The sequence below is a fragment of the Tupaia chinensis genome, unplaced genomic scaffold (genome assembly GCF_000334495.1).
Source record: "Tupaia chinensis unplaced genomic scaffold, TupChi_1.0 Scaffold000624_1, whole genome shotgun sequence".
Taxonomy (NCBI): Eukaryota; Metazoa; Chordata; class Mammalia; order Scandentia; family Tupaiidae; genus Tupaia; species Tupaia belangeri.
Genome location: NW_006160144.1, coordinates 293,039 through 309,365, shown reverse-complemented (window position 1 = coordinate 309,365; position 16,327 = coordinate 293,039). Strand labels below are relative to the sequence as shown.

The following is a 16,327-nucleotide window of genomic DNA, read 5'->3' as shown; positions in this document are numbered from 1 at the left end:
CATTAACTTTCCTTATATATCTTTCTTTTTAAGGAGGAAAGATTGATTCCAGTAAAGTGGATACAGTTTTGGGTAACATGGGCATGGATCTCACTGAAAAGGAGCTTCAAGATCTTACTCAAAACCTGCCAGTTGATGGTGAGAAATTTAGATATTACGGTAGCCTGCAGAAAACTAGCTGTGTAAGCCTTCTCATAACAGTCATTAAAAATTCTTGTTTGGCATCAGAAAGGAGCCTGAGGGCCAATAGGTGGCATGTTGGTTAAGGCACTGGGTCCTACATGGCCAACTCCATGGTCAAGTCCTGGACCTGACAGATGGAAAATCATGCTGGGCATTGAGTATGTATGCCCCAAACCCCTAGAGGACAGTGGAGAAAGGATATGGTGTGACCATCCTGCATGGGGAGTGATTTCTCATTTCCCCCCTCTCTGTCTGTCTCTCTCCATGCAGCATACATGCACTATGGCAAATATCTAAAGTAAATAAATAAATAAAAGGGAGCCTGAACATTTCTGCTCTCGTGTCTTAGTCCTTCTTGTCCTTTAGGAGCCATAGGAGCCAAAAACAGTCTCAGGCTGACCTTTATTGACCTATAACAGTGTTTTCAGGGTTATAAATGTCAGCCTCTTCCCAAGATCTGTTGCTTCCCAGTTCTCTTCTCATGCTCTGACACTTCTCTGATGCTTTCCTAGTCCATGACATAGACCCAGCTCATTCTTTCTTGGGTGACACATCAGAGCCCAAGGCTCCTCATATCCCTACCAGTCAGTAGAGACTAGCAACATTTGACTCTCAAAAGGCAAACATATGTTCAGGTCTCCATGTTTACAGAGTCCTTCCAAAATTTGTATTTAAATGAATATAAAAGAATGACATCATAAATTTTAAAAACATGCCTTGTCACACAGAACATTTTAATTCCTCTTAATATATTCCTCTTCAATTGTGATAAATTTAGGATATTTTAGTAGAAGAGAATTCCTAAGGGCCTGATCCTTGGTAGAAATGTCCTGTTAAATGGCCTGTGGCAGAAAGCCTTTTTATCTTGGATCAGAATTTTCCCAATTATAAACCAGTCAGGCAAACAAAATGATGAAAGGGTTAAGTCTGTCATCACCATAGCAACTCATATACAAAGCCAGAATGAAAAATAGTAATCCCCTTCAAAGATCTCATCTTTTTAAATGATGGACATGGTTACCTATAAGAGTGCAATTGAACCAAAATATAGTTTCCATGTTGTGCTGACATGTAGCCAGTGTTGATGCAGAAATTATTAGTGGCAAGAATACATTAATAGAAAAAATTTTTCACCAAAGTTAGCAAGACTTGACAATCGATGTGTGTTTTTTTTGTTGTTGTTGGTTTTTTTTTTTTTGGCCATTTGACTGGCACTTTGTGTGTAATCAAAAGGAAAGCTTTTGAATTCACAAAGTAACTACGCTTTTATTCTGTTATGACTCTCAGCTTATAGCTAGGTCTTTTTTTCTATATGGAACATTATTTTGCTGCTAGGGAAAAAATACTTTTCAGAAACTGAATGACAACGTTTAGTCATTTTTCTGATCTAAAAAATAATGTATATTTTGGTACCAGCAGTTAGTGTAATAGCTATGTCACTGGACTCCCATGTAGTCAACTGTGGTTCAAGTCCTGGACCCAGTGGCTTAAATTCACACCTGGCACGTGTGCATGTGTGTCCAAGATCCCAAGAGGAGAATGGAAGAGGACGGATTTTGGTGTAGCCATCCCCCAGGGGAGTGATTCTCGCTTTCTGTCTCTCTGTCTCTCTCTGTCTTTCTGGTGAGCACATGTGCCCTATAGCAAAAAACCTCTCAAAAAAAAAAAAAGTATATTCATTATATTCAAAAAATAATTATGTTTATTATTATTTGAGCGTTCATTTTTACTTTCTTGTCTTCTTATGAAGAATATAGCAAAGGGTTAAATTTTCTAGAATAAATAAATACAAAATTATTCTGATCTGTGCGATATGTTCATAATCTCATTTTCATGCTTCTACCTATTTTATTTCTTGTCTTACAGCTAATGATAAGGTTGATCTGAAAAGGGTGATGAATGAAGTGAAATATTTCACAGGTAAGTAACACATAGCTAAAACATTTTTACTTGAATCCTAACTCTAGTATTTTGCATGGTATTTTCCCAGCATTACATCTTAGATATGTTAATGCTGATATTTTACATATCTATAGTGAAATATTTGCATCAAACTTTTCTTATGCCTGTGAGTTATTTAGAATTAAGCCATAAAAACTAGTGATGATATTTTAATAATAAATTATATTGTCTGTAGTTTCTGGCAGTAATATGCTGACCTTAACCAGTGTTTTAATCAGAGTCACAGTGGGCCACCCTGAGTTGCATCCAAACTGCAATTCGTTCTGTAAGGTCTGACAGCACTGGTTCTTACAGTCATGGTTGCTATTTTTTCTCTTTGGACAAGACATGTGCTCTCCATTTCAACAAGCCAATTTTACTCATTTTCTCTGCCTCCAATCTCTTGTAAGCTTTTGGGTCAATAACTTCTGGTTTAAAGAGTGAAAATCTAGGCAGCCACAGCAAATAGGAAGGTGAATATTTTTAAAGGATTAAGTTGGTAGAGTTGTTTTAAATAATAGTCACATTATTCAGCATTAAAAAGAAAGAAAACTACATAAACCTAAATTATTGGCCAGTTACACAATCTCATTCTTTTCAGCGCTAAAATGTCTTGCCACAAGGTTTAGGAGACCATGCTTGCTTTTTATGAAGAATTAAGAAATAAATTCTGTCTTACTCATTCTTAAACACTATCAGAATATGAGAAAATATGAAAGTAAGGGTGAAATTATGTGAACCAGTTTTTTTCATTATTTCAGATTATTATAATGTCCTAAAATTTCCATGTGTCAACAACTCTTTATTTCTTTCCAAGGAGAAAAAGTTGATATGAACAAAATTAAAAGTGCTTTGGAAGACTTGGGGATTGAATTCACCCCTAATGAGTACTTGAACTTATTAGAGACACTGCCAGTTAGTGGTAAGTCCTATGGATGATATCTGCACTTTTTAGGGAGTCTGATTTGGTAGCTATGTGAAAAATTCCAAAATAAACTAAAAGTGCCTCAAAACAGTTGAAAGCTAATGCTAATACAAAGAAAAGATTTCATTTAGCTTTTGATTTGAAAGTCAGCAAACTTTTCTGCTATAAGTTGCTATCAAAATTAAAGTACTTAACACCCTCAGGTTCTAATCAGCTGAATTTGTAAAAACATTAAGAATAAATAGCCTTTTGGCCGGAAGCTCCATCTTCCAGTAATTAACCAAACTGAAGAACACGAGGCACCCGATATATGTTCTCTAGGCCTTTTAGAAAACATGGAGTTGTTCCTTTGGCAACATATATGCGAATCTACAAGAAAGGTGATATTGTAGACATTAAGGGAATGAGTACTGTTCAAAAAGGAATGCCCCACAAATGTTACCATGGCAAAACTGGAAGAGTCTACAATGTTACCCAGCATGCTGTTGGCATTGTTGTGAACAAACAAATTAAGGGCAAGATTCTTGCCAAGAGAATCAATGTGTGTATTGAGCATATTAAACATTCTAAGAGCAGAGATAGCTTCCTAAAACGTGTGAAGGAAAATGACCAGAAAAAGAAAGAAGCCAAAGAGAAAGGTACCTGGGTTCAACTAAAGCACCAGCCTGCTCCACCCAGAGAAGCACACTTTGTGAGAACCAATGGAAAGGAGCCCGAGCTACTGGAACCTATTCCCTATGAATTCATGGCATGATGGGTGTTAAAAATAAACTAATCTGTGGTCTATTAAAAAAAAAAAGAATAAATAAAAGGTGCAAGAAAGTAGAGAGGGAGAAGGAGAAAACCAGGAGTAGAGAGATAATAAAAGAAAATTAATAATATATTTATATATATTTCTGCAGAATAGAATACAGTTTACCAACAAGCTGATAATTTTGTACATTGAGAAAAGACTACATTTTTTAGGGGCCAGCAGGTGGTGTTCTGGTTAAGGTACTAGACTCCCACATGGTCAACTCTGGTTCACATCCCAGACCTGGCAGCTTGCTTTGTCACTTTCTCTCTCTCTTGCTCTCTTTGTCTCTCTCTGGTCAAATGTAAAAAATAAATTTTAAAACAAATAAATTAATTTTAAAAATAATAGATTGCATTAAATTAAATCATTCTTTTAAAAATATTACATTTTTAAACTTCATTATTAGGTGAAATAAAACCCTAAAAAATTTAGGAAAATAAAAAATGCTTTTAATTTTAAAACTCAAAGATAACTACTGTTTATATATTAGTGCATTTTCTTTTAGCGCTTTTAAGATAGATGATAAGGGCCAGCAAGTGATGTGGTAGGTAGTATGTTGAACCCTCACCTGACTGACCACAGTCTGAGTCCCACACCTGTCGGCTTGCTTTCTCTCTTTCTCTCTCTCTTTCTCTCTCCCTTTCATGAGTGCATGAGCCCTGTAGCAAACTAAAAAATAATAATGATAAATAAAATTAAATAATTCTTTAAATAAAGATAGATGAGGACTAGATAAAAGATAAATATATACAGATAGACATATACATAATATTTATGTATATATTATTTATTTGTAACTCTTATTTATTCACAATGCTAATGTGTGTATATACCATAGAAGATCTTGTAATGAAGATAAGCAATAACACCACCATCTTTATTTCTACCTCAAATCAATAACTATCAAAAATCTTAAGATGTATGTCTCAACTCCTCTCTAGCTTCATGTCCTTTTTATTTGGCAACTTGTGGATAAATCTTTGTAAACCTCCTAAAATTTCTCAAGGTTAAACTTTTAAGTAAATTTGCAAAGTAAAAGACTTTGTTTTTTTAATTTTGTGAAATTTTCCTTCCAAGAAAGTTACTGTGATTTGAACTCCCATGAAGAGCAGGGGAGAATATTATTTTCTCTATATTCCCAATACATAAAGGAGGTGGGGGGACTCATTGTTATGATTTGCATTTCACTCATGTACCCTCAGAGTGAACATTTTGGTCTGTCTGTTATCTATTTGCATTTGAAATGTTCTTTAGCAAGGAGTTTTAAATTCTTTGTCTCTGAAATTAAGAGATACATACCATCTTTTGACTTTATTTCCAAAATGTCTTATTATTTTATAGCTGATGGAAAAGTGTATCAGAAAAGGTTGATGAAGGGTATAAAGTTCCTCAAACGTGAGTAAGAACCACAATGGGAAGCTTAGTCCTAAACCTTTATTTATACTCTAAAAATACGGATCCTTTCTTCTTATACAACTGAGTCCTTATTTATAATTCTTTGAGTAACTCAGCAGTTTTCCAATTAGTCTCTTGTTCTATGTGGCAGAAAGTGTTAAGCATTTTTGGATTTTCTTCACTCAGCTGCAAAGAAACAAACAAAAAATTTTAATGCAAAGTAAAAATGATGAGTAAAGACTGTTAAATAAGAGTTCAGTTAAAAGCAAAGATAATATGCAAGAACAGGCAACAAAAATCACTCCTGTTTTGCAGAATATTATATTAGTCATTTTCAGCTCTATCTTTTCAACCTTCTTTAAGAATATTTTTCTCTGGGACCAGCAGGTAGTGTGGTGGTTATAGGTGCTGGACTCCCATATGGCCAACCATGGTTTGAGTCCCAGACCTGAGAGAATTACTTTAAAATTTTATCCTTCTATTAACTGGAAAAGATTGAAGTTTTTGGTGTTGTCTTGAAATCTTAACAATAATACTAAGAAATTGATTATTTTAAGAAATTGTAATAAAACACATGCTCAATGAAGAATAAAAAGAATAGCATGAATAATATACTTCAATTTTATCATCATTTTGTTTTACTTTTTTCTTCTCCTGTCCCTTTCTTAGGAGGTAGTGTTAATATGAAAAAGCTGGACACTCTTTTAGAAAACATGGGGATCAAAATCACAGAAAAAGAATTCATGGATCTAACAGAAAGACTGCCAGACAATGGTGAGTACATTAATCATCCCTATGCCTTTTAAGGGGTACTCATTCTTTCAGACTTGACAATAAGAATATCTCTAAACAGATTGTTAAAAAGTTTAGAGAAGAGCATAATAGTAAAGTGATCTTTTAAATAGATATCCTTTCCCTTTATTTCCATTCATCTAAAATCCAATGTCTCCCCCTATGTATATGATACATTACATAAAATAAAACTAATATCAACACTTTGTTAAGCTAGAGCATGATCAAGAAATAGAATTAAAAATGGAAGGGAAGGGTTTACAGAGAAGGGAGATGACCTCACATCTACCCCTCCCGAAGTATGTGGTCCCTGCATTCACTACTCTGCTAGAAGACATTCCTACTCAGCCAACTGTGACATCAGCCTAGACAAATCCAATGTACATCACTCCTCTTTTTCTTAACCGAGTCTTTAACAATATTATTCTTTTTTCTTTTATTGCAATGCTATATTCTCAGCTGCTATAGATTCATACTTTCTAGAATTATCTTCTCTGCCTTTCTTAAGTCTCAATTTTTTTGGACTGCTCTTTCTCCTTTCAAACTAGTGTGTTAAGTGACCATTTTTTAATGGAATAATATAGAATGGAATAGAAAATATCAGACCATATACCACACAGTAAGGTTAAGTATTGTTTTATTAAACCTCAGAGTCAATTGTGGCAGGGGGGTGTGGTGTGGAATGTTCAGAGTTCAAAATTTTTAAATGTGACTTATAATCAAAAATTGTTAAAAACACTGGCTTAAGTAATAGTAATATAATAGGTATATTAGGTTGTCAGTATTGTCTATTGTTCTTTCCACAACCCCACTTTTCCTGTATAATTTCTTTTACCTGTATATGTTTAAGATTTCAAATCTTTTTATCTCAAATCTAGACTTACCTCATGAGTTTTAGTCTAGAACAGTAAAGTCTTTTTATATAGCATGACTGGGGCAAATACTTGGAAAGATAATTTCAAAATCCAGTTAAAGTAAGGAATCATAAAAATGATAAATACATACCATAAACACTTTGCTCAAGTGAAAAGAAATAGGGCTAAGGCTATTTTCATTTAATGTAGGCAAACTCTTTGGAAAGTTTCTTGGATAAACACTCATTTATCATCTATACTCCCATTCCCAATTTAAAAAAAAAAAAACAAAGGTGCAAAGAGCTTTTTTTTTTTAAGGTTTTGCCATAGGGTGCATGCACTTGCCAGAGACAAAGAAGTGAGAGGGAAAGTGAGAAATCATCCCCTGAGGGTGGGGATGGTCATGCTGCAGTCCGTTCTCTTCCATTCTCTTGGGTCCTTGGGCATGCATGCACTCACACCTAGCATGATTTTCAAGCTGCTGGGTCCGGAATTCTAACTGGGAGCTGAAACAGGAAGACCACAAACTCAAGGCTGGCCTGGACAAAATCATGAGACCTATCAGAGCTGGGAATAGTGGCATGTGTCTGCTGTCCCAGTGGGAAAGCTGAGTCAAGGGGATTGTGACACACCAAAAATATATATATATATTTTTGAGAGTTTTTTTGCTATAGGGCGCGTGCGCTTGCCAGACAGACAGAGACAGAGAGACAGAAAGCGAGAAATCCCCAGGGGGGATGGCCACGCCGCAATCCCTTCTCCTCCATTCTCCTCTCGGGATCTTGGGCATGCACGCACACGCGCCTGGCGTGAGTTTTAAGCCACCGGGTCTGGGACGCGAACCGTGGTCAACTACATGGGAGTCCAACGACATAGCCATTACGCTAACTGCTGGTTCCCAAAAAATAATTAAAAAAAAAAAAAAGTACAAGATACAGTGAATAGCATTTATCCAGTTTCTGTTTTATAATTTAAGTACTAAATCTTTTTTTCTGAGTTTGCCTTTATCAATGTCAATTGATATATCAATTTTTCCTTGTCTTATATCTACAGGGAAAGTCAAACTAACTAAGCTGATGGAAGAATTGGATGGTGTCTTAGGTAAGTGAGAAGTTACTTAATTCTTTACACTGTTTTAATGATATTTTCTATCACCACTTTATTCTCTTGTTAACTTTATCACCTTATATTTCATTAAACATTTCATCTACCTGCTTTGGATCACCTCTGCATTTTGCAATAGAGGTTCTTGGTCTTTACATAAGACATAGGCTATTTCAAAGTTTCAGTAATAACTGCAGACATTAGACTCACACTATTCTTTCCTATTTTTCTCCTACATTACGAATAGGTGATTTTATTATAAATAAGAGACAGTGTTATATTTCTAAGTCTGGTACTTACTCTGCATAATAAAGCATGTGTCCTCATGTCTTTGTTGCTTGTCTAACTATGGAAGATGTTGCAACACAAGAATGTTTTGTTTCTTTCCTATTTTGGAAATAATAGCTATGATAACAGATTTTTCTTAATATTGGGTTGTTAGAAAAGTGATGATTATATTTCTCTGTTTTTCTATGCAGAAATGCATCATGACTTTTCCATGACCCAATAGTATGAAGATGTCTTTAGACCTAATTCTACCTTTTGCTTTTCCCTCAATCAGTCACAGAAAAGATTATCAGGAATTGTCCAGATCTTTCATTGTCTTTACTGTTTATTCATTTCAGTATAAATCAGTATGATTTCATCCTACTGTTGGCTTTGGATCATTTGTTGAATTATTTGTTGGTATAGTGGCTGCATAGATGTAATCAGGACTCTAAAAAATCCAAAACAGCTGAAATAAAGAACATTCACTGAAAATGACATAAGAAGGGACAGGAAAGTATCCTGTAATCATGCCCAATGCCTCAGGCCTGAATGAAGGCTAGCACAAATAAAACCTTAAATCTACCTTCTCCAACAGTTATTATTGTTTTGTGTTATGCACATTTCAAAATCATTCCACTGTTTATTTAAAGTTGTATACATTGACAAAACAACATTGGTGAAAGTTTTTATTATGGCCAGCAGATGATGTGGTGGATACCACATGACTTGACTCAGTTCCAGTCCTGGACCCAGCAGTTTGAAAAACACACAGGGCACGGGCGTCTGCATGCCTAAAATCCTAAGAGGGGAATGGAAAAGGAATTGCAGCATAGCCATCCTTCCTGGGGTATAATTTCTCACTTTCTGTCTGTCTCTAGCAAGCATATGTGCCCTATAGTAAAACCTTTAAAAAAAAAAAAATATGTTGAATGTTGTCAGATGCCTTTGTTGCATCTATTGAGATGGTCATGTGGTGGTTTTTGTCCTTATTTCATTAATAAACTGTGTCACATTTATTGATTCGCATATGTTGAACTATCCTTGTATCTAAGGACGCAAGTCTCACTTGATTACATTAAGTAATCATTTTAATGTGCTGTTGAATTTAGTTTGCTTGCATTTTGTTGATGATTTTTGCCTCTGTGTTCATAAAAGATATATTGGCCTATAGTTTTCTTTTCTTGTACTGTCTTTATCTGGATTTGTTGTCAGGGTAATGCTGGCTGGTCTTATTTTTGAAACATACTATGTACCAAGCATTTGCTTTCTACAGTTTTATATACATTGTATATATTACTTAATAATTAAATAGTTAAAATAAAGCAAGTATAAGGTATACCGTGTTCTTTCTATTGAAGATGAAATTTATGTGTTTCACATTGTACTGCTTCTAACACAATGATGATTTCAAAACTATTGGGAAAAAAAATCACTTTTTTTTTTTTTTTTGCTATAGGCCATGTGTGCTTGCTGGAGAGACAGAGAGACAGAAAACAAGAAATCATCACTCTACCCCACCCCTGCCAGGGGGATGACCATGTTGCAATCCCTTCTCCATTCTCCTCTCAGAGTTTTGGACATACACACACATATGTTCTTGGTGCGAGTTTTAAGTTGCCAGGTCTGGAACTCAAACCATGGTTGACTACGTGGAAGTTCAGTGGCTTACCATTACACTATCTGTTGATCCCAAATCATTAAGTTTCTATTTTGTAAATAAAGGAACCACTGGGGACAACAGGTGGCATGGTGGTTAAGATACTGGACTCCTATGGCCAACTGCGATTCAAGTCCCAGACCTGGAAGTTTGCTTTCTCACTTTCCCTGTCTCTCTGTCTCTCTCTCTCTCTCGTGAGTGCATGTGCTCTATAGCAAATTTTTAAATAATAATAAATAGGGACCAGCAGATTGTGTAATGGCTATGTCACTGGACTCCCATGTAGTCGACCGCAGTTGGAGTCCTGGACACAGTGGCTTAAACTCATACCAGGCCCATGTGCATGCATGCCCAAGATCCCAAGAGGAGAATGGAGAAGAAATTGAGGTGTGGCCATCCCCCTAGGGGGTGATTTTTTGTTTTCTGTCTCTCTGTCTCTTTCTGGTGAGCACATGCCCCCTATAGAAAAATAAAACCTCTCCAAAATAATAATAATAAAAATAATTTTAATAAAATTAAATTAATAATTCTTTTTAAGAAATGAAGGAATCAAATTATTATATGTTTTATTTTTAGTCATTTACATAATTAATCACGGTAATTATTAATTTCAACTTTTTGTTTGTTGTACAACACATGATTTTTTAAAGAATTATTTTTTTAATTTATTTTTATTCATTGTCATTATTTTATTTTATTTTTTTGAAGTTAACCAGAGAGAGACAGAAAGAGAGAAGGAAAGTGAGAGAGCAAGCTGCTGGGTCTAGGACTCGAACCACGGTTAGCCATGTGGGCTTAATCACCATGCCACCTGCCAGCCCCACAACACATGATTTTTAAGTATGCATGATATTTATTATCTTGATGAATATATGAGTGAAAATATTGCTAGTTAGTATTTGATTATAGAAATCACTGATTTTTGTCTACTTCTCTAATTCCTTATTGTCACCATTTCTGTTTTTTTCCCCTAGGAGAACAGATAGATGTCAATGACCTAGAAAATGTTTTGAAAGACATGAAAGTAGAGGTCACAGATAAGGAATATATGCATTTAGTAAAAACTCTACCACTTGATGGTAAGGATTTAAAACATATACATATCCTTCAAAGAGCTTTAGAGTTCTTAGATGTGATATTTTTCTTCTAAAATAATATGAAACTGGTACCAGTTTTTTTGTTTGTTTGTTTTGGTTTGGTTTATTTTGGTTTGGTTTGTCTGGTTTTGTTTGTTTGTTTGTTTGTTTATGCAAGAGGGAGTGTGTCCATGAGAGAGAGAGAGAGAGCGCGCAAGAAAGCACATTGCCAACAGAGCCTGGTTATGCTGTTCTTTATACCAGCTTTTTTGTAAAAAAAATTTTAATTTTTATTAGAGGGCACATGCATTCACCAAAGAGAGAAAATGAGAAGGAACGTGAGAAATCACTCCCTAGGGAGGACAGCCATATCACAATCCTTTCTCCTTCATTCTCCTCTTGGGATTTTAGACACACATACACACACGCCTGGCATGATTTTCAGGCCACCAGGTCCAAGACATGAATCACAGTCAGCCATATGGGAGTCCAGCACCTTAACCACAACACCATCTGAAGGACCCAAAAATAATTTTTAAAAATCTTATAAAGTTAATAGATTTTTTCCACATCAAATCTGAGTCATTAATTTTTATTTACAAATAGCTATTTTACTCATTTCTGCCAATAAGACATGTGTATTGTTGTCCTTGATTGTATTAATATGTGTGAAAGTATGCAGAATGGTGTAAAAATGGAATAGCAAAGAGTGTAAAGAAACAAGTCAAAGAAAAAAGTAAGGGACCAGCAGATGGCGTTACGGTTACATCACTGGACTCCAGTGTAGTTGACCACGGTTTGAGTCCTGAACCTACCGTCTTAAACCTCACACTGGGCATGTGAGCTTGCATGCCCAAGATCCCAAGAGGAGAATGGAGGAAAATGGATTGCAGCATAGTCTATCCCCCCTGGGAGGGTGATTTCTTACTTTATGTCTCTCTGTCTCTGTCTCTCTGGAGAACACACACAAACACAAACACACACACACACACACACACACACAAGTAAAAATCTCTCCTAAAAGTAAGTTAATGGAGTATATGCAGCATAATTTTGTTTTTCTTTTTTCCAAAGAGGTTTTTGCTGTAGTGCGCGTGTGCTCACCAGACAGACAGAGAGAGACAGAGAGACAGAAAGCAAGAAATCACCACCCACAGGGGATGGCCACGCCACAATCCCTTCTCCTCCATTCTCCTCCCAGGATCTTGGGCACGCGCCCGGCATGAGTTTAAACCACCAGGTCCGGTACTCGAACTGCAGTCCACTACATGGGAGTTCAGCAACATAGACATTACGCTAACTGCTGGTCCTTATGTTGCATAATTTTTAAGCCAATAATCTTTGCATTTTGTGCAAAAGTGAACTAATTTGTCTCATTAAAATCTTTCTTCAAACTTTATTTACTTGAGAAAAAATTAGGCAAATTTCAGAGAAAAATAATTAAAAAGTCTATCTTCTTGAAATTATGGGATTAGGAGACAAGTTGTAAACTTTTTTTTTTTTGGAGAGGTTTTTGCTATAGGGTGCGTGTGCTCGCCAGACAGACAGAGAGAGACAGAGAGATAGAAAGCGAGAAATCGCCCCCCAGGGAGGATGGCCATGCCGCAATCCCTTCTCCTCCATTCTCCTCTCAGTATCTTGGGCGCGCACGCACACATGCCTGGCGTGAGTTTAAGCCATCAGGTCCGGGACTCAAACTGCGATCAACTACGTGGGAGTCCAGTGACATAGCCATTACACTAACTGCTGGTCCCAAGTTGTAAACTTGGTATTTTTTAAGTGTATCTTATTATTGTTCTTTGACCTTAGAATTTATTTTTTTCTACAGCTGGAGGAAAGGTATATAAAAAAAAGTTACTGGATGGCATAAAGACACTTAAAAGTAAGTCTAAATATAATAGAAAGGCAAATAATTCTGAGATGTTTCCCTACTTATCTATACTTAATTTTCATTAAATTTAAGACCTTATATAATTTTCTAATATTTATGGATTTATTGAATACATATATCACAGGTTCTTGGGAAATTACCCAGCCCTGTTTAGAACTTGCACTATGTTTATAAGAGCAAAAGATACAGAGAATGAGATTCTACATCTAGTTTTGATGTTGAGCCCCCTTGTTCCTCTGAGTAGGTCTTACTGGTCCTTATGTCTTCATAATTAAAATTAAGACATAATATTAAGTAATAAGGCTTTTTTTCATATCTTGGTACCTTGGTTTTTATACTTTATCTCTCTTAAGGAGGAAAAGTTGATTTGAATAACCTGGACACATTTCTGGAAAATATGGGGATTAACCTCTCACATAAAGAACTTGAAGATTTTTCCCAAAACCTTCCAGTTGATGGTGAGCATTGTAGATAAAAATGTATTATTTTTAGGACAACTTGAGTTTGAGAGCAACCATAGACCAATGACAATGTTTACTTTATATCAGTAGGACATTTTGAAAAGCTTGCAGTATAATTCAAGTCTCAAATTAAAATACATCTGGGACCAGCAGATGGCATAATGGTTGCATTGCTGAACCCCCATGTAGTCAATCACAGTTTGAGTCCCAGACCTGGCAGCTTTAACCTCACACAGGGCACATGTGTGCATGCCCAAGATCTCGAGAGGAGAGTGAAGGAAAAGGGATTGTGGCATGGCCATCCCCAAGGGGGAATTTCTCGCTTTCTGTCTTTCTGTCTGTCTCTGTCTCTCCAGTGAGCACATGCGCCTTATAGCAAAAGTTTCTCTTAAAAAAAAAAAAATTAAAACACATGTCTGTTTACCCAAGTTCGGCAAATGATTTCCATGATGGATAATGAAAATAGGCAAAAGTGCTAGCAGACCATATCAGGTCAAAAAAATGAAGAGAAGAAAAATAGAATTAGAAAGATTTAAAAGAAACATTAAACAGTGTGCAAAATAAAGAATACTGCCTATGATGAGGAATAATTAAATTTGTGACCATTTCCATTATGTATAGCTCAGCTATTCCAAAATAGAAAGATTAAGAGACACTTAATATATACCGAGTGTCCGTACTCTGTGACTGAAACTGATTGACTAACGGAAATAGAAACACAGTAAATGGATGTAAATACCAGATATAGTGTGTGTGAAAGAGTAGAGTCTGTGGAAGGACATTTAGAAGAAAAATAGAGAGGCAAAGCATTAATGGGACAAAGAAATGTGATATTATCTGTTGAAGATACTTTTATAGATTTACCAACTAGACTAGGGAGAAATGTTCACATGTTGAAATATTCCGTTTGTAAGCTAAATAATGTGATTGAATGTAAAAGAGAAAACGAAATTTAAAAATGTGAAAAAAAAAAACCCTCTGTTGTTGGAAAGAGATGTCTCTCTCTCTCTCTCTCCCTCTCCCCCTCTCCCTCCCCCATCTCTGTCTCTTGTTCTCTCATGGAAGAAATAAATAAATCTTTTTTTTAGATTAAAAAAAAGAGACAATAAGGAAAACATATTAGGAATTTTAAGAGATGTAACTATGAATAGTAAGCATAATAATACTATAAAAATAAGATATAGGAACACCCCATGGTATGGTGATTAAGATAGCCAGACCTTCCATAGCCAACTATGTGATTTGAGTCCTGGACTCAGCAGCTTGAGAAACACACCAGACACATGTTGCATATGTGCCCACAGTTCAAAAAGAGAGACAAATGGAAGAGAAGGGTTTGAGACTTGACTATTCCCCATGGAGGAGGGGATGCTTTCTCACTTTCTCTCTCTGTCTATCTCTCTCTCCTTCTCTCCAACAAGTTTACATGCCCAAGATCATGTGCCCTGTAGTAAAAAAAAAAGAAAAAAAAAAAAACAACTAAAGATTAAAACTTTTAAAAATAACATGTGTATAACATGAGATTCAAATTTTAAATATATTAAATAAAAAATTTTCCAGGGGGAAAAAGTAAACTTCCATTATTGATTTAAAAAGATGTGAAAAATATGGATAGGCCAATAACAATAGTTGAAAAAAAAACTATCAAATAATTATATAAAAATACCTCAAAATATTCTTAAAAAATAAAATTAAAGTATGAGTTTATTTTGGTGCAAAAATTATTAAAATTCTTGCGTAAGTTTTTTTATATTACTATTTTCCATGAACTTTATGAAGACCCCCCTCCCGTATTTATCAAGTCTCCACCACCACCTATCACTCACAAAAACTGACATATCCAGATTATTTTTAAAGTATGTTCTTTTGAGCTGTCTCTGTGGCCTGGTGGTTAAGAGAGCTTGATCCCACATGGCTGACCATACAGTTTGAATCCTCAACCTAGCAGCTTAGAAAGCAATGCCAGGCATGTGTGCATGCCCCAGATCTCCAAAGGATGGAGAAATTGAGGAAAGAGGGGATTATTGCAGTGTGACCGCACTGCTCTGAGAGTACTTTTTCTCTGTGTCTCTGTCTCTCTCTGGCAAGAGCACGCAGCCTCTGGCAAAACAAACAAACAAATAAAAACCACGAGTATGTTCTTTCAAATCTTCAAGAAACTTTTAATTTTAATGCTGTCTAATTGGTCCAGGAGACTCCAGCTTAAGATACTTTAAAAAAAAAAAAGAAAAAGAAAAAGAAAACCTGTCTAGTCTTCCTTTTCTCTAATACTTAAAGTAAACAACAAAATCAGAAAAGTAAAAAAATCAGCAAAGAAAATTTAACACTAATCAAACAATAAATGTGTATCAACTAATGCCATAAATGTTAAATGGGTACAGACAAGAAAATAAGTAATAGTACAACTAGGCTTCTTTAAACCCTTCTTATCCCTCAGAAATTAAAATCCAGGGGCCAGCAGGTGGTGTAGTGGTTAAGGCACTGGACTCCAGCATGGGAGTTGACTGAGTTGAAGTCTTGAACCCAGCAGCTTGAAACATGCTGGCGGTGCATATGTGAAACAAACCCAGTCTAGTAGAAGATATAGCCCAAGGGGGCCAGCAGGTGGCACAGAGGTTAAGGCTGCTCAATCCCACATGGCCAACTACACAGTTCAAGTCCTGGACTAGCAGCTTGAGAATCACGCCAGGTACACATGCATGCATGCCCAGAGTTCTTAGAGGAGAATGGAAAAGAAGAGACTGTGACATGGCCATTCCCCTGGGGAGTGATTTCTCACTTTCTATCTCTTTCTGGTGAGCACATGCACCCTATGGCAAAGACCTTTTAAAAAAAGGAAAAAGGAGGAACCAGCAGATGGTGTAATGGTTACATGGCTGGACTTTCACGTAGTCAAACCAGGCAGTGTGTGCTAATGCTGGGTGCATGTGTGTGTGTGTGTGTGTGTGTGTGTGTGTGTGCTCAATCTCCTGAGAGGAGAGT

At 35.9% G+C, this 16,327-nt stretch overlaps 1 protein-coding gene across 1 annotated transcript in view; it reads left to right on the top strand.

The window, feature by feature from the left end:
• LOC114009794 (EF-hand calcium-binding domain-containing protein 13-like) overlaps window positions 1–16,327 on the top strand; it is a 66,596-nt gene that overhangs the window by 41,862 nt on the left and 8,407 nt on the right. The window contains exons 22-30 of the mRNA XM_027775987.1: window positions 34–138; window positions 2,050–2,103; window positions 2,942–3,046; window positions 5,187–5,240; window positions 5,910–6,014; window positions 7,940–7,987; window positions 10,892–10,996; window positions 12,822–12,875; window positions 13,238–13,342. Of these exons, the coding sequence (XP_027631788.1) occupies window positions 34–138; window positions 2,050–2,103; window positions 2,942–3,046; window positions 5,187–5,240; window positions 5,910–6,014; window positions 7,940–7,987; window positions 10,892–10,996; window positions 12,822–12,875; window positions 13,238–13,342 (735 nt within the window). The remainder of the gene's footprint in view (window positions 1–33; window positions 139–2,049; window positions 2,104–2,941; window positions 3,047–5,186; window positions 5,241–5,909; window positions 6,015–7,939; window positions 7,988–10,891; window positions 10,997–12,821; window positions 12,876–13,237; window positions 13,343–16,327) is intronic.